Source organism: Lycium ferocissimum, chromosome 9 (assembly GCF_029784015.1).
Source record: "Lycium ferocissimum isolate CSIRO_LF1 chromosome 9, AGI_CSIRO_Lferr_CH_V1, whole genome shotgun sequence".
Classification (NCBI taxonomy): Eukaryota; Viridiplantae; Streptophyta; class Magnoliopsida; order Solanales; family Solanaceae; genus Lycium; species Lycium ferocissimum.
The window spans coordinates 29,945,990-29,964,415 of record NC_081350.1 but is presented as its reverse complement, the minus strand read 5'-3'; the positions used below and the strand labels follow the sequence as shown (position 1 = coordinate 29,964,415).

The 18,426-nt window shown below is 36.4% G+C and overlaps 2 protein-coding genes across 3 annotated transcripts; one reads left to right on the top strand and one right to left on the bottom strand.

Moving 5' to 3' along the window:
* Positions 1 to 1,485: 1,485 nt before the first annotated feature.
* LOC132030221 (protein phosphatase 2C 29) lies at positions 1,486 to 9,724 on the top strand. Of its 2 annotated transcripts, XM_059419750.1 has the most exons (4): positions 1,489 to 3,495; positions 5,874 to 5,987; positions 6,306 to 6,570; positions 9,106 to 9,724. In XM_059419750.1, exons 1-4 carry the CDS (start codon positions 1,690 to 1,692, stop codon positions 9,228 to 9,230), a joined length of 2,310 nt encoding a protein of 769 aa, XP_059275733.1. In that variant the 5' UTR covers positions 1,489 to 1,689; the 3' UTR covers positions 9,231 to 9,724. The 2 variants fall into 2 exon arrangements, with proteins under 2 accessions (XP_059275734.1, XP_059275733.1); XM_059419751.1 differs by lacking the exon at positions 6,306 to 6,570 and having other exon boundaries at positions 1,486 to 3,495.
* Positions 9,725 to 9,759: 35 nt separating this feature from the next.
* On the bottom strand, positions 9,760 to 12,180 carry LOC132030222 (pentatricopeptide repeat-containing protein At5g46580, chloroplastic). The gene has a single exon (XM_059419752.1). The coding sequence runs from the start codon at positions 12,056 to 12,058 to the stop codon at positions 9,920 to 9,922; it is 2,139 nt and encodes a 712-aa protein (XP_059275735.1). The 5' UTR covers positions 12,059 to 12,180; the 3' UTR covers positions 9,760 to 9,919.
* Positions 12,181 to 18,426: the final 6,246 nt, after the last annotated feature.

The window sequence follows — 18,426 nt, the reverse complement described above, 5'->3', positions numbered from 1 at the left end:
TACTTTTACCTATCACTTTTAGCATATCAAGAAAAGACAATTTATTTTTTCCTATTTTACCTATTGTATTAATTACTCACTTCAAATCATTTTTCAAATCTAATAAAAATATGCATCAATTAATATGAGTACATTGATAAATTATATACTCTATTTATTATTTTTTAAATAATGTAAAAAATCTAAAGTGAACAAGTAAAAGTGAACGAGGAAGTAAAGAATTTAGATTCGCATCCCTAACCATCTTAAAAATTTGACGCGCTTAGCTAGCGGACTAAGAAGAACCATATGACCAATGAATATCATTTTTTGCTATTGATTTATATATATAAATTATTCCAACAAAGCGGTATCAAATGACAACTCAAAAATATTTTAATTGAATAAGCAGTAAATGAATGACAACAATCTGAAAGGGCAAAAAAGTCATAACAGAGGAATACAACTCAGTTTTTTACTCCTGTCATAGAGGATATCGACTAGAAAACAGTATCAATTTGGACTTGACCTTTATGATTTTATTTTTTACAAAAATACAAAAGAAAAACCAATAGTCAGACTCAGTCACCCAAAAAAACAACGATAAAGACAAAAGCACTCCATAAAGACAGAAAATGTCCCTCGATTCCCCACGTTGACCCTACCCTCCCTTCTTTAAAGCCCCACATTCTCCTCTCCACATCCCTCATTCTTTTATTTCTCTATACCCAAATTCGTAATTTCACCCATAAATCCCCCCCACCCCCTACGTGGCTCCTACGTGGACTTTCAATGCCCCCATTTCCAGGTCAGCTAAAACTTTTCCCCAAAAAAGAAGAAAAACATTTAAATACACTCTGTTCTCATATTCAGTTCTTAAATTTATTAGGATATTTTATTTAAACACTTAAATTAATTTTTATTTTAATTAAACATTTCAACTCATAAGAAAGTATTTTAATTAGATATTTTCACTTCAAATTTTAAATTTTTTTTAATGTGTATTTTCATTTATCTATTAGATAGTTACGTTAACAATACAATAATCATCTCCTTTGATTATATGCAATAGATCATAAAACCCAAGACATATTCTACTTTGGAATACGTATAATTAAATGAGATAACATATTTATATAATTAACTTAACTAACAATAGATGAATGAAAATACACACAAAATCTATTTTTAAGTTTGACCAGAAAATATCTAAATGAAACTCTTTATTAAAAATTAAGGTTTTCAATTACAATAGGACTTAGTTTGAATGTCTAAAAAGAATATCTAGACAAGTTTAAAGGGTTAGCTATGTACTGAGTATTAATTTTTTTTTTTGTTTTTCCGTCTACTATGGTCTATCGTTAAAACTGAAACAAAATAAAAAAACACAGGTCGTCTTCTTCTCCTCCTTTTTTCTTCTTTTTTTCAAATTATATTCCTTTTAACTTCATCAGCCCGCAAAAAAAAAAAAAAAAAAAACTACTCCACTCTCCTTCTCTCTAAACCCCTTCATACATATAGTTTTCTCTCACTATATATCTCCCTTTCAAAAAAACAAAATCCATTAAACTTACACAACTCTTTAACCCTTTTTCTTGTTCAACAAAACCCAAGTTTCCTTTTTTGTTTTTGTTTCCAGATATAGAGAAATATTTGTTGTATATAGAGTTGAGTAGGGTGGTGGGGGGAGGTTGAAATGAATCGAATGTGATGGGAGGAGGTTTTTCACAGTTGTTTCCTTGTTTAAACCGGGCTGAACCGGAAGTAATCTTTACAACCGGTGAACCGCTTGATGAAACCCTTGGTCATTCTTTCTGTTATGTAAGGTCATCTGCCCGGTTTATTTCTCCTACTCATTCAGATCGATTTCTTTCTCCTTCTCACTCACTCCGGTTCGATGAACCGGCCCCCGTAAGACCTAAACCGGCCGGTTTAGGACCAGAAACCGGGTTTCGTGCTATTTCTGGTGCTTCTGTTAGTGCTAATACTTCTACTCCTAGAACTGTCCTTCAACTTGACAATTATTACGAGGATGCCACTGACAGTAATAAAGGTAGTGTTGTTAATGGGTTTGAAAGTACGTCGTCGTTTAGTGCTTTACCTCTTCAACCTGTGCCACGTGGCGGTGTTGGAGTTGGAACTGAACCGTCCGGTTTTTTCATGTCCGGTCCGATTGAGCGTGGTGCGTTATCTGGACCGCTTGACAATACTACTACGGCCGGTTCAGAGAGTAACCGGGTTCCTTTTTCAGCTCCGTTAGGTGGTGTTTATGTTAAAAAAAGGAGAAAAAAGGGTATTTCGGGTATTAAAAAAGCGTTTTACAGGAATTTTTCCGAAAAGAAACGACCATGGGTAGTGCCTGTGAGGAATTTTGTTAGTGGTGGTAAAAAGGATAGTAGTAATGTTGAGTGTACACATGATTCAGATTTGCGTAGCGAAGAATCGAATGTACAATGGGCATTGGGTAAAGCAGGTGAGGATCGTGTACATGTGGTTGTATCGGAAGAACATGGTTGGCTGTTTGTTGGAATATATGATGGTTTTAATGGACCTGATGCGCCTGAGTTCTTGATGAGTAATTTATACAAAGCTATGTATAAAGAATTGGAAGGTTTATTTTGGGATAGTGAAGATAATAATACTGAAGGGGCAAATTTAAATCAAGAAAGGGGATTAATTGCTGAGAATTCGAGGATACTTGATTCTAATGAAGCACCCGGGACAACTACTAGTGAAAATGAGGTGAATTTGGATAGAAGGCCGTCAAAGAAGGTGACGTTTGAATCGGGGGAGATAGAAGTTAGGAGGAGGAGATTGTGGGAATTTTTAGCGGAAGAGGATCCGGAAGACGGGCTTGATCTTTCGGGTTCGGATAGATTTGCGTTTTCGGTAGATGATGCGTTGAGTGTAAATAGTGCTGGTTCAGCGGTGAATAGGAGGTCGTTGCTGTTAACGAAATTGAAACATGGGTTGTTAAGTAAGCGTAAAGAGAGTAGTAAGAAGTTGTTTCCGTGGAAATTTGGGTTGGAAGCTAAGGAGAAAGTCGAAGAGGAGGAGGAGGAGAATAGAGTTGAGGAGGAAAGGACTAGTAGTAGAAATGAGAGGAGGCGAAAGACGGGTCCGGTTGATCATGAGTTGGTTTTGAGGGCAATGTCTAGGGCTCTTGAAGTTACTGAGTTGGCGTACTTGGATATGACGGATAGAGTTCTTGATCGATATCCCGAGCTAGCACTTATGGGGTCTTGTTTGTTGGTTGCTTTAATGAGAGATGAAGACGTGTATGTAATGAATTTAGGAGATAGTCGGGCTATTGTAGCAAAATATGAGTCTGAGGAGGGTAGTTCTGCTTCAAAATCCAAAGTTCCGTCTAATGGCGAATTGGCTGTTGAGGGCATTGTTGAAGAATCCACGAGTAACTTCAATGAGGAGAATAAGGTGACAAATGAGGCACCTGGTCCGAGTATGAAGCTGACTGCATTGCAATTATCCACTGATCACAGCACTAGTATTGAAGAAGTAAGGTTCCTTAGTTCCTTTATCAGTTATTTATGATGCTTGATTAAATGTCTGAAATTAAATGTAAGATCAAATATTTCTTGCGATAGAATTTTGAAGCAAAGTGGTTGATTTAATGTAGCGGGCAATGCGATTTAACTTGGATAAATTTCCAAATAGGAACTTTGATGGCTGCTTTGTCTTAAAGTTCTATCTGTAGAGATATACTATGCATCTGTCTGACTTATTGTTGACTTGTTGGTCACTAATTCTTGATCTAAGTGTATTCAATTCTTAAATGTCAGGATTGGTTTGCTGGTATAGGCATCTAAGAAAGACTTCTGTTGACTTCCAAGGTTCTTCGTACTAATTCACCACTTTTCACTAATGTTGACAATCTGAAAATAGATCTCCCATGGCATTAAGTTGCTTCTTCTAGAACTCAGTGCAAAACGAAAGCCAAATTAACAAACCCAAAGGAGGGGGGGAAGGGGGTAGGAGTCGGTGCATAAGAATGAGAAGAGAGGAAGAGGGGTTCATAGCATATCTTTTTTCCTCAACATTCATTTGTGAGAGCTTTGTTACCTCCTGTTTCTTCCTATTGAAAGAATCTAGATCTAGGCAAGTGCAAATAATTTGTGTCCAATTTGATGTTTACAAATTTGTCAAGTGGTATTTACTTTTCCTTTCTAATTAGGTACAATTAGAGTTGCAGCTTACCAACTTAGCAGATTGTTTAATGAATTAGCTATCGTAAAATTGTAAACTGCATCTATTGCACTTATCTCAAAGATATTGGCCATACTACTTGTTATAAACCGCATCCAGTGATGATCAATTTGAAGTTGCAGCATACCAACTCAGCAGATTGTTTAATGAACTAGTTATCATAAACCACATTTATTGTCTCTTATCTCAAAGATGTTGTCTCTGCTACTTGTTATAAACTACATCCAGTGACCATCAATCATACTTCTAATCAGCTGGAATCTGACATGACCATTAGTAGCGACTATATTGTCTGCAATTTTAGATTATGTGACTATGAGTGTCAGTTTTATATGGCTAGAATAGCTCACTTGGTGTCAATGTGTGGGAATTTTTTAAGTCTGATGTTTATGGTTGGATTGAATTGTCTGCATAACTAGGGTGTTTTCTTGTCATATGCTGCCTTTTGATTTTTGTCATGCTGATGATAGTGCAGAATCTTATTGTATTTGAATGATTTGATAACAAAAAGAGTGTTAAGCAAGTTCTTTGTATTTTGAGACCTGCCAACACCTGGTTGTCTTAATTGGAGGAAGACAAAGGATTAAGGAACCTGGAAAATTAACCAGTATGTGCACATTGACCATGTTACATGCTGAACAAGAAGTCTAGATACCCTCTTGCGAATTACAAATTGCGTTGCATTTACTCGTATAATCTCTATTACCACTAATTTACTTCAAAATAGTATGGCTATGTCTTTCTGCCTATTTAAGCAATTACATTGAGAGCATAATTTACGGTTTCAACTTCTAATCCTTGTAATTGGAGATAACCCACTGATCCAAATTTGATGGATTATCTGCGATGGCTTGAAAACAATGGAAATTAACTTGCGCCTCTGCAGCTCTTATGGGATGGCCATAGTGAGATACAAGGGCTCTGCTTCAGCGTTTACTGTTCCCTTGAATTTTAGAAATTACTGTTCTATCTAGAATTGTAGCAGTTTGTGCAGTGCACCTTCAAGTTTTACAAACAATTTTATGGTGAATCTCTACCGATCTACTTGTGGAACAGTACAAACTAACAAATATGAAAACTTAAAAGCTACTAGAAGAGTCTAAAGGACTAAAGGAGAACTCTCGTTCAAGAAAACCAGCATGTGTTTGTGCAATAATTAGAGAGCATCTGTTGTACAGTGTACACTGATGATGGATAGACCTGCTGATGCAATTGCGTGAAAGTTGGCTTGCATGCTTATCATGTTGAGGAATTAAATAGAGCATGATATGTAAATACATGGGTTGCAGATAGGGAGCAGGATGGTATGCTTTTCTAGTATATTCTGGAAATTGTGCTCTTCAGGCCACGCTTCCTAGTATTTTTTTTTTCTTTTGATGAAGTAATGTGTTTCATTAACAAAAAGCATCAAGTAGATGACTGTGTTTCCTAGTATTATTCGCATACATTTAAAAACGAGTTTGATGGCTTCCCCCTCTACCTACCTGTTATGAGGTGTATGTTTTTGTTCGACTTTGTTGTGCTATGTATAGTTTTATGGTTACAAGACATTAATGATGAAACTAGTCTTCTTATGCCGATTGCTATAATATTACTTGCTATTGCCTATAGCATATATCTTTCTGCTTATGCTTTAACAAGGAACTGATTTTGTCCTCTGACAATTTCAGGAAGTTATTAGAATTAAGAGTGAGCACCCAGATGACAGCAATTGCATTGTCAATGATCGAGTAAAAGGTCGTTTGAAGGTCACTCGTGCTTTTGGTGCAGGCTTCCTCAAACAGGTTGGTCTTCACTTCTCTTTCTTCTTCCTGGCGTCTAATCCCAAAATCTCCTCCATTGCATTAAATTTCACAGTTTGAACGCTCGTCTTAAACATGCATACAGAACTCCTTCTTTGACATATTGCCATCTTGTGCAACTACTTTCATGTGTCCTCTGTGCTGTATAATACACATCTTTCCATTTACACTGACTCCATTTTTAATAAGGACTTGTGCATATTTTCTGTAGCTATTTGGATGCACAATTGAAGAGCTACATAATTTTTAAACATTTTTGTTGCTAGTCCCCCTAATATTTTATAATATATGTTCGTGCAGCCTAAATTCAATGATGTATTGCTAGAAATGTTTCGGAATGTGTACATTGGAAATGCTCCTTACATTTCTTCTACACCTTCGTTGCGCCACCATAGACTCTGTCCAGGGGATCAGTTTTTGGTGCTCTCCTCAGATGGCTTATACCAATACTTGAGCAATGAAGAGGTGGTCTCTCATGTGGAGAATTTCATGGAGAAATTTCCAGATGGAGATCCTGCTCAACACCTGATTGAGGAGCTTTTACTCCGTGCAGCCAAGAAAGCTGGTAATTCCTTTGTCCACTCTCCCTGTGCAGAGTTAAGAATAAACTGTAGCCTTTCGTTTTTGGTAATTTTATGACCTTGCTTTATTTGTTTCTGAGCACTCTGAGTTCTTGCTATGAGAATTTTATCTGCTAAAGCAGTAAGATATTTTTTGGTCCTCTTAGACAACTTGCTGTTATAATTCTTTCTGAGCTGTAATAGAGGTAATTTTAAATTAAATCAGCACTAAGATAGTTCCTTCTTTTTAACAGTGAAAGGAACCTATGGAGTCGATCAGAAATTCTGCCTCCTGAACACACTCTTTTCTACTTAAAAAATACAACAACAGAATACAACCACTCTTAATCTTTAGTATGGAATTGGAGCGTCCTTAAAAACATCTTCGATTTCTTTCCTTCCAAACGGTCCACCAAATACACACAGGAATTGTGTTCCATATTATCTAACAAGCTTTACCTGATCCATTAGAACTCCAGCTGTCTAGTAATTCTGAAGTGGTTCCTGGCATGATCTAAGCAATACCACAAATGCCCAGGAAGATTCCAGAGCTGTCTTGTTGTAGAACAATGCAGAAACAAATGACTGATACTTTCCGCTTCTTTTCCACAAAGGTAGCATCTATTACAAAATTGGATCCCTCTCCTCTGTAGATTTTCTTGCACGAGACATGCCTGATGAACAACCATCCAAGAGAAACCAGCTAATTCTTGATCCCTCTCTACCCCCATTAGCAGGGTAAAGCATGCTCTTCATCCAATTAACATGCAACCCAGATAATGGCTCAAACCAAGTCTATATTAGCCTTACAGTTACCAATTTCAAAAATAAAAAAAATAAAAAAATGTCTAGATTAGCCTTTGGTGTCACAGATGCTGCTCATCCGCATCACATAACATAAAGTGTAATCGACTCATCGGTGTATAATAAATGGGATATTCTGGGAGAGTTGCATCTGCCACAGATCTTGCTTTTTTCTATTAGTCATTTCTCTTTATTAGATGGGGACAGCAAAATTGTTCCACTTCGGACGCCATAGGCAGTAACACACAATTATGTCTAATATTGCTTAATTTCAATTCAATGACGGATTATGTGCCATACCGTAATTTCTATTAACTAATGACACATATATCCCTGCGCTAGATTTGAATAGCCTCTTTTGATATTTGCACTGCTGATTAATTCGGGAATTAGCTAGTTAAAAAATTCCTTTACTTTCTAAAATATTGTTTTGAACCATTTTACTAATCGTAGAGCTTAATAGAGCAGGTCTGTTCAAACAGATCATTCCTCACCTTGGTGTTTTGGTTTGACAAGTATTGTGAGTTGTCTCCTATGAAAGGAAAAAGGGTCTTTCTGCACTTGTGCTCTTTATTCTTAGTAAAAAATGCTCCTTGCCCCTTGGAAAAAGCCCAAGCTCATATCTTCTGCTTAACATTCCTGGCAAATTTAGAAATAAATCAATTTCAGGCCTGAAAGTTCTCTCCTTTTCCTTTGCACTTGCATTCTGCAACTTTTGCAGTTATGTACTGGTCTTTTAGGTTGCGTTTATCTGAAGTGATCGAAAAGATAAGTTTGGAACTCAGTTTTTGAGTTTTCAGGAAGCGCTAAAAGAGTTTGATTTTTTTCTTTAAAACTACAAGGAATCAAGCAAACCATATGCTTGATTTTGTGTTGTTACTACACTAATTGGTGGGAATGGGTCTGGCCATTCGAAATTTAAGAAGCTTGGGTATTATATTACCTTTTGTGATTGTGTTTCCTATGCAGCAGTTCAGAATTCTCTTCACCTCTGCATTTTTTGGGTAAAAAAAGAATGCATGCTCCCCTCAAACGGGGCATGCTATTTCACGGGTTTACTGTGGCTTTGGTCTTAGTTATATCCCTTCCCTTCTCATGCCTACGCTCATCTTTCACTTGTCAACTGGGGGCACTCTTGGGCTTTGGAATTCTATTACTTTCATGCTTAAGGTTGTTCCCAACACGTTGAGGTCATGTCTTCTGCTGCAAATGGGTTGGACCGTCTCACTAAATTTAAAAAGCTTTGAGTACCGTGTTTCCTTATGTGATTGTGTAGCTAGCTGCCACACTTTAGAAATTTGCTTCATCTTTGTGTTTTAAAATAAAAATAAAAAAATCAATGCATGTTTTGAATATGTTGCATTTATGTGAGTCATGTTAGCAACTACTTTCGCGGGCTTACTGTGGCTTTGATCTTAGTTATATGTGCAATGATCTTAGTTAGATGCATCACCTCTTACGCCTAAGCTCATCTTTCACTTATCTACTGTGTGCACTCCTGGGTTTCTGGGACACTATTAGTGGCATGTTTATCTAAGCTTTGTATAGGAATATGAAGACACATAAATGCTTAGGCTCCATTTTTCACAATTATATTCTTGGCAGCTTCATTATACTACATATGATTTTATTTCTCTACCTTGCCATTGTATGGATCTTAGTGGTTGAGTAAGTCTTTTAAATATGGTGAACCTTGCTTTCATGGTTATCTTAAGTGGATTTAATTTCGGCTGCAGGAATGGAATTGCATGAATTGCTGGATATCCCTCAAGGAGATCGCAGGAAGTACCATGACGATGTTACTGTTATGGTGATATCTCTTGAAGGAAGAATTTGGAAGTCGTCAGGGAAATACCTTTGAGTTTTTACAACTGTTGGCATCTGTGCCAGCAATGTTATCCATGTGTAATGCTGCTGCAATTTTGATCTTTTGAGTTGAGATCTTGGGTAACAGCCGGGAAGCTGGATAATCTCCCAGTTTCTTGGGCGTTTTGAGGATCATTTGAAGTCAACAGAAGCACAGTGGTCTGCTTATCCTCTTGACAAACAGCCAAAACTAGTGCTAGATATTGGGGAAGGCTCAGTGAAAGTAGAATTTCTGTAGTTGGGACTGCTCTCTTAGAAAGAAAGAAACCGGACCCTTTTTATTTATTTCCTTTTCTAGATTTTGCATAGAGGATACTTTCATTCATTCAAGTTCGTTTTTTTCTTTCTTTTCTTCTTTTGTTCATCCTCATTTCTACTTTTTACAGCTTGTAATCAGGTTGGTGACTTAGTTACAGAGCGTTAGGCGATAATCTGTATTTTGGAGGTGGATTTCCACCAATGCGGTTTACAGAAGAGAATTGTTGTTGATACCCTTGTGTAAAGTTCATCTTACAAATGGGGCATTGGGAAAGAAACACTTAGATATCTTTATGCATGTAAATTCAGTACTTTCTATTTAAAGGTAACTGGCAACATAATTTCAGTTACCTAAAGTACATCAATCCAGTTTAATTAAAAGGCATAATACTAATTAGTAATTTCAACTAAGTAAAAAAATATGATTTATGCAGTTGCAGCTGCCTTTGATTGGACCCATGAAACTACATCTTCACGAGTTGCAATGAAGAAACCAGCCTTCTCTTCACTCTGTCTGAAAGGAGCAGCAAGTTTCTCCACATGAGATGCAAAGGCATTTGCCAAACCCTGTGAGAACCTGTGTGTCCCAGCTCCTGTGTTTGCTGATAAAACTTCCGGCAATTGCTCTTCGCTTTGCACAATCCTAGCAAGTGTTCTCATCCATTCTTCAAATGCAGTTTGAGCTGCACCAACAGATAGTGCTCGGACGTTCAATCTCCATTCCTCTGGTGTCTTAGTATGTAAACCTGGATACAATCCATATACAGTTCCTAAATACAGAAGCTCGTGAGCCCTCTCTGCACGATTTCTGTTTCTGGATATATCAATTAGACAATTACAGAAAGGCCTTCTTGCATCATCTGATGTATTAGTCAGTATGGACCTGAACTCTTCTTTCACAATTTCATAGCTAGTGCTCTCATCTTCTAGCATCTTGACAAAGGTTACCAATCTCGGGTTAGCTTGTTGTAAACAAGCAAGGACCTTATCTGCATCGTCGCCCTTGCAATATGACACAACTGAGAGCAAGCACCCACAAAGTCTGTCATCTGGCTTGACTCCTCTCTGTACTGAAACTTCAAACACCTTAACCAAATCATCTATCCTCTTTGCTCTTCCAAAACACTGAACCAAACAAGTGCATCCCATAACGTTAACCGGGATCCCTACTTTAGACATTTCCTCAAACAAAGCCATAGCTTTCTCTGCATTTCCAACACTTCCATATATGTTAAGCATTGCTGTATAGCTCCAACTATCAAGTCTACAATGCTCTGACTTCCTCATATCATCAAACAACGTCTCGGCCTCTTCCTCCAACCCAAGATCAGCACACATACTCAACAATGTATTGTACAAAATGAAATCCATAGGCCATCCATTTGACTTCATTCTTTCCCAAAGGTCCAAAGCATCTCTAGCCCACCTTGCCTTACCATAAATCTTGATCAATGCCGTTAACGTCTTCGCGTCCGGGCTAAGCCCTGAATCCACCATTTCCTCAAACAAACTCCTAGCCAAACCAGGCTTCCCAGCTTTCCCCATTGCTTCTAACAATGTGTTATACACAACCAAATTGGGCTGCACTTCAAGTGACTTCATTTCTTGCAACACAAACCTAATACCATCATAATCCCCAGCAGCACCAAACACTTTAGCCAACACAGCAAAAGCAACAGGGTCTGGGGTCCAACCACTAGCTCTCCCTCTCTCATACAAACTCATCACTTCCTCAACTTTCCCTAATTGAGCATACACATCAAGAACTGCAGAATAAGTAACTTCATCAGGCATTAAACCAGTCTTATACATCCTTTCAAACCACTCAACTGCCTTATCAAAAAGATTACACCTTTTAGCACAAGTGATAATAGTAGAATAAGTAATATTATCAAGCTCAATCCCACTTTCAATCATCTCGAAAGCTAAGTCCTCTATCTGCTGAAATTGCCTACCAAACCTCAAAGACTTCATAGCAACATTATAAAAGATAGTTTCAAGAGGAAACAAATTTTGGGTCTTGATCCAATTCAAGAAAAGAATACTTTTTTGCCATGGTCTTAAACTATTAAGCACCAACAAGGCATTATCTCTAGTCGGTGGATGTGGGATATCTTCAAGAACAGCCAAAAAAGCATCATTAGAGAAATGACACTCACTTAACCTCCTAGCAAAATTTTTAAGGTCTCTAATTTGAGGGTTATAATTGTAAGAAGACCTTTTTTGACGTTGTAAAGATAGAACAGAAGGTTTAGGCCTAGTGGGGTTGACCCAAGTTGACTTTGGCTTTGAAAGAATTCTTGCTTGGTTTGGGGGGTCATCAAGAATGGTATTGGAAAGTGGCTCTAGTTGTTCAGAAAGAGATGGTTTTTTTCTTGAAGAATCTACATCAAGATTTACATTTGGTTTTGGAGATTTTGAACTAGAATTGCAAAAAATAGTGAATCTTTTGATGTGTAAGAATCTTGATGATTTGGAAGAAGAATAACCATAAGGGAGTTTTGTATCTGAGGTGTAAGGTATGCTGCAATGGATATCTAGAGCAGTAGAGAATTTTGCAGCCATATTTGGAGAAAGATGGTGAATTTGGTTTGGGACTTCAATGGAAATGCATCTATATGGAATTTTGTGGATATTTTTGGTACCTTATCTGGATTTCAGTGACTACTTGAGTCTGAGTGCAGGATATTTCCTTCTCAAGGAAAACCCCCTATAGAGGCTAAAACCCTACTACATCCTTCGCCACCCCCACTCCCCCGCCACCCCCCAAAAAAAAAAAGGGTCATTTGCACTTTTGTCCCTATTTTGTGCTGGTCTTTAATTTTTGTCCTTCAAATGGGCTGGTATTTATTTTTCTTTCCTTCAAAATCGAACTTATGCCTATAAAAACATAAGTACGTGTCATAATATCCACAATTATGCAAGTTCCTTAATGGACTTATGCCCCTATAGGCATAAGATTTTGAAAGGGAACAATTAAAGACCAGCCCATTTGAAGGGCAAAATTAAAGACCAGTCCACTTGAAGGATAATCGTGCAGTTACTTCAAATTAAATTTGGAACTTGGAAAATTGGGGCCGATTTGCACGATTTCCCTTCAACAGACTTGTCTTTAATTTTTTCCCCTCAATTCGCTGGTCTTTAATTTTTTCCCTTCTCTTAAAAAGGTGGCCGAAAATACTCCCAGATTTAGAGTTCGAAACCCAGCAGAGTAAAAAATCATAATATTTTCGGAAACTTATGCCGAGACGGCAGACTTTGCCTTAAGGAAGATTTTTAGTTATGCCTTAAGGTAAGGTGCGCGCATAAAACAAATTTACTTGGCATAGGTTCCATTATTACCTATTTATGGAACATAACTAAACTTTTCAATAATTATATTTAATAGCTAAAATATATCATATTTACTTCACATAGCTACCATGTTTTTACCACTCATCTGATAACTTCCCACTCCCCTAAATTTAAGCAAAAAAAAAAAAACGTGTCTCTCTCCTTCATCCTAAATAGACGCCATTATTCACCATATCCATTACTTTCATCCAATTTCAAATCGGTTTTTCAATTATTCAACTTCCTTTTTTATCTCTAATTAACTACTCATTGATTTCTCTCACGTTTCAAATCTAATTCCCAAAATAAAGTAAGATTCTATACTGATTTTTATTTTTTACCTTGTATTTAACCTATATTTTGGGTGTTTTTTTTTTTTTTTTCGTTTGAATCGGGAATGCAAGTCTAAGTAAGTAACTATCGGTGTTTGTTCTTGGTTGTTTTTTCTTAGATTCAATTGGAATGACTAAAAAAATTTTGCTACTCGATGAGAAATACGGGTATAGAACCCGAATGTGCGATTCCTAATTTTTCTTTGGGAATTTCTCAACATGAAACTTCCATTGCGAGGCTCTTATCTTGAGAATCGTTCAAAAAGAATTAACGATCCTAGGCGTTATAAGGAATATGTTGATTCGAAGAGTAAACAACAAGAAAAATTGAAAAATGTTTCTCAAATGGAGAAACAAAAGAAGAAAAGGTGGTGACAATGTTGTTAATGTTAAGGGCAAGAAAATTGCTAAAGCCAAACGTAATGTGGATGAGGATGATGATGAAGAGGTATATTTTTGTTGTATTTTCGGTATATTTAGTTCTTTTTTTTTTGTTCAGTTATTACAGATCTATGAATTAAACGATTTATATTTTGTGTGCATTTTAAGTATATTTTTTACGTGTTTTTTTTTACACTTGTTTCTTCGGTTATTTCGTGCGTATTTTTCTTCACCATAAGCTTGTGATTTTTAAGATTTTTAAGTACATTCGGTTATTTTTGTGTATATTTTGTTGTGATTATTACGGTGATTTTTAAGATTTTTAAGTACATTCGGTTATTATTTTGTTGACGATTATTTTGTGTATATTTTTAAGTACATTTAGTCAATATATGTTAATCATACGTGTTTTTTGGCATGTTGTTTCGGTATCTAAATTTTTGGTTACCAAGCACCTGTTTTTGTGGCACCATCTATGTGTAGATACACGAATGTTAATGTAATGCAAGATATTAGAGGCAAACTAACGGATCCACGGATGGATATGTTTAGGAATTCTTGTTTTGGTAAATATCTCGGAATGCGGCAATTGGATGTACAAGCACGGATTTTTCGGTGCTTTATGGTCAAAGAACTTAGGGGCGGTACATATAGGTGCTTTACATTTGAAATAAATGGTAAAGTTACGCGTTTTGGCCTTAGAGAATTTGCACGATCACTTTGGGCTAGATTGTGTATCGATGAAAATGATTTTGTTTATGATAACTCAAAACCGAATAGGCTTATGGTGGACTATTTTGGTAGAAATCGGGAGAATCAATTGCCGGTTAAAAGACACGAGCTTATTGAGTGTTTCAACAAGGCTATGCAGGGATGATAAAGGGGATGACGCGATCAAGATGGCAATATTGTATTTCATAAATACGTGGGTACATTGTGGTGAGCCGAACTCAACAAACATACCAAGGATCCATTTTGATGTTGTAGAGGACGGGAGATATAATGAGTATCCTTGGGGTAAAGATTCGTTTAGAGAGTTGGTTGTAAGCATCGGGCAGAAATATACTGGTTTTAAGAAATATTATAGGATTCATGGTTTGCCGCTTGCTATGCAAGTATGGTTGTATGAATGTTGCTCAAAAGTCCCGTCCACCATTGCAGTTAAGACGGGGAATTTAATTCCTAGAATTTTGAGCGGCGAACTACGGAAGGAAAACCGAATTCAAGAAATTGATGGATGGCATGTTCGAGAGACGATAAAAATCCGGTAAAACGAGTCTTTTAACGGTTTTGTGTCTTTTACCATTTAAGCTTTTTAATATGTTTGTTTTACATGCTATATTTTGATTATATTTTGTCTATATTTATGAAATAAGTCATTTGTGATCAATATATTTTGACTATATTTTCCTCATTTTTTTAGTATGTTACCAATGTAGATATATACGGTAATATAGTTTCTATATTTTGTTGTTCACAGTCCTGTAGATTTGAGGAAGTTGTGCCAACACCCCATGAGTTGGAAACTCTTAAATTGCCTCCTGTTGCACATGACATACCAGACGTCAAACATGGAGTTGATGGTGTACATGATACTGATTTGGTAGACGATGATTACGATGATTTTAGTACCACACCACCGCATCTGTCCAGTGGCAAACAGCAACAAAGGAGTGCCAATTCTGATTCCCCGCGAGGCAAGAAACGGACGCAGTTTCCAGTTTCTGTTCCTCCTTCCGAAACAACCATCACGGAAGGAATGCGGGATAAAAGGGACAAGGAAACAAGATGCACCTACGGCACCCCGAACGGATGAGTTTAACTTTGATAAGGGAAGAGATTCGGATTTTCAAGAAAGAAGTAGGCGTTTTGTTTTCAATATGTTTTTTTTACTTCATATTGCTTGTGTCAAGTAATTAACGATTCTAATTCTATTTTTTATCTTTCAAAGCGTAGGTGTTTGACTACATGGATAACTACTTCAAAAAGTTGTTAGATGCAATAAAGGGCAATCAAACACCGGATAAGGTAAAAATCAACACTAAAAATGGAAATTATTTACTTTTTAAGTTATTTTGATATATTTATTGGAAGACTTTATATTTTCTTTTGGAAAATTTTAAAGGTCGGCGACACAATGTTAAAAGTGACTTACATAGTGATGGTGGGATTTATCAAGGCAATCAAAGTGGCGGTACGGTAAAGCTTTCAACCAAAGAGAATCAAGGTGGTGGTGCCACTTCCTGCGAGAGAGTCATCCAGTGGTACTCATTTTTTCTTTCACTTTTCTATATTTGCAGTATATTATTCAAAGTGAAAATATTGGATTTTTAGCTGTGTTTTGTATTACCTATAGTGTATTTACATATATAGTTTTCACATGGTGATTTGTTAGTAGTGTCCTTTTTGATGTATCTATTTGTGCTATTTTTGTTATGATTGTGTTTATATATACTAGCAATTGCTATATTTGTTTTGGATTGATATTTTAATATTAGTTTTTCATATATGTTGTGGCTGTATTTTAATTGTATTTTGATTATTATGTTCACTGTTACTTATTCTGGTTTCTGTTTACTATATTTCGGACATATTTACCATATATTTTCTCTATATTTAACTGAAACTTTTAACTTTTAAAGCAGTACTATATATGTGTATATATGTATCTGTTTTGCTGATGCCTTTAAATTCATTTGAACCATGTTTTTATTGTTTTAGGTTGAGGGAGTTGGGTTGCCAATTAATGATCCGGTTTCTGTTGTTGATGTGGATAAAGAAATCGGAGTTAAAAGTGATGCACAAACGGATGGAGTGCCCATAACACCAATCCATTTAAATTTTGATGTAAGTACTGAAATGTGGCTTTTAAGTACTGAAATGTCGTTTTGATAAGCAATAATTGACAAACACCAGTCGTTTTTTTCTTGTTTTTTATTTCAGGAATCTCAGCAAATCGGCGATATGGAGAATGCTAATGCTGAATTTACCGCATCAGAGGAAATGGTAGCGGACTTGCTAATCAACTGCCCTTTAGCATGTGTTATTCCTCTCGGTCCTCCTCCAGTACCACGCGATGATCAAACCGATTTGTCAAGTTTAAGGACTCCTCAAAATGTGGACAATAACCCGGTAACCATGTCTCAGTGGATGATTCCTGATTCTCAGATACCAATCCAACTTGGAGTACAACCAACAACCGGACAAAGTTCAACTAATGAAACTGAACAACAAGTTGGAGTACAACCGATAGTTGGCCACAGTTCAAGTGATGAAACTGGACAACAAGTTCCCGTACAACCAAATGCGGGCCAAAGCTCAAGTGGTGAGACTGCACAGTTTTCAAACTCTGAAAAACGAGATCATTGTCCATCCGAGTCTTTGGCCCGAGAAAGGAAACCAAGCAAATATAACCTGTCCCCTTATTGTCCCAATTTTAGCTCAGCGGGTTCTTCTGCCAAAAATATCAGTCCTTGCATTTATCAGAAAAAACACCCATTTGTTGACCACCCTATAAATGCCCCGTTAGATACTTCGTTTCTTCAAGAATATCAAAAGTGGCTTGAGAACGATCTATTGAAATCGCATGACAAAAGGTACTTATTGTCACAACTTGTTTTTTTATTTTGCCACAATTCAATTATCAATAAACTTAACGTATGTTCTTTCCATTGTTGATATACAGGAAGCCAAATGAAAATCATTACAGAAAGAACAAGGAAGGACTCGATCTTGCGGATGCCGAACTTCGGTTTCATTTAGGCGTTACAACCGTAGCCGACAAAAACTGGTTCTACTTGTTATCTATGGATGGGCAACTTTGGACTGATGAGGTTTTGATATCTTTCTGCTTGTTATCTAATTTTTTTATGTTTTATAATAGAATTACAATGTGATGTATCTAGAGTATATTTTTTACAATATTTGACATATATTTTAAAAAATATATTTCAGGCATATTTACCATATATTTTCTCTATATTTAACTGAAACTTTTAACTTTTAAAGCAGTACTATATATGTGTATATGTGTATCTGTTTCTTTGATGCCTTTAAATTCATTTGAACCATGTTTTTATAGTTTTAAGTTGAGGGAGTAGGTTGAGGTACTTATTGTCACAACTTGTATTTATAGAATATTGTCATCATTATACTTGCACTATATTTAATATACAGACATTAATTTACTAGTTCGGCACGATCTTGTCCGTATACGAAATTGTATTTTTACTATATATAAGAGTATATTGCACTATATTTACTATATATACAGCAATATTTGTTTTGAACATAGTGTTGATTATAGTCACTGAATTGATGTTTTTACGGCATATTGATGTTATTTTCTACTACCTACGCAAGAAGGGGAAGTATCACAATAACGACAACTATAGATTCACCACTCGCCACCGTATTTTTTTTCACACTTTAGTTCTTTGAAATTTACAAATCTTGGGAAAACCCCGATTCATCCACATGTGTCGCCGATGAGGAAGATGAAGCTGTGTGAGTACATTAACGGGCACGGTGTTGGCTAATGTACCATGGTATACTTGTTGACAACGTACTAATTCTGTCAACATAAAAGAGGAAAATCACTTTGGATTTTGGTTGTGATATCATTCACTGACAGGTCTGCTCTCATCCAATGAAAAGATCATTCATTTTTCTACAAATTTTATATGTTTGTTTTTTTCTTATTTTTTCTTTTTACAAACAGGTCCATCTACGTATACAACTCATACCGAGTGCAGGGGCATGATGCGTCGTTAGAGTCGGAGTGAAAATGTTGGCTACTCTAGTGACACACAGTCTACAAATGACTGATTTCTATGAGAAGAAGGCGGATATAGATTTTGCCACACATCCTTCTTACAGAAATAGAGA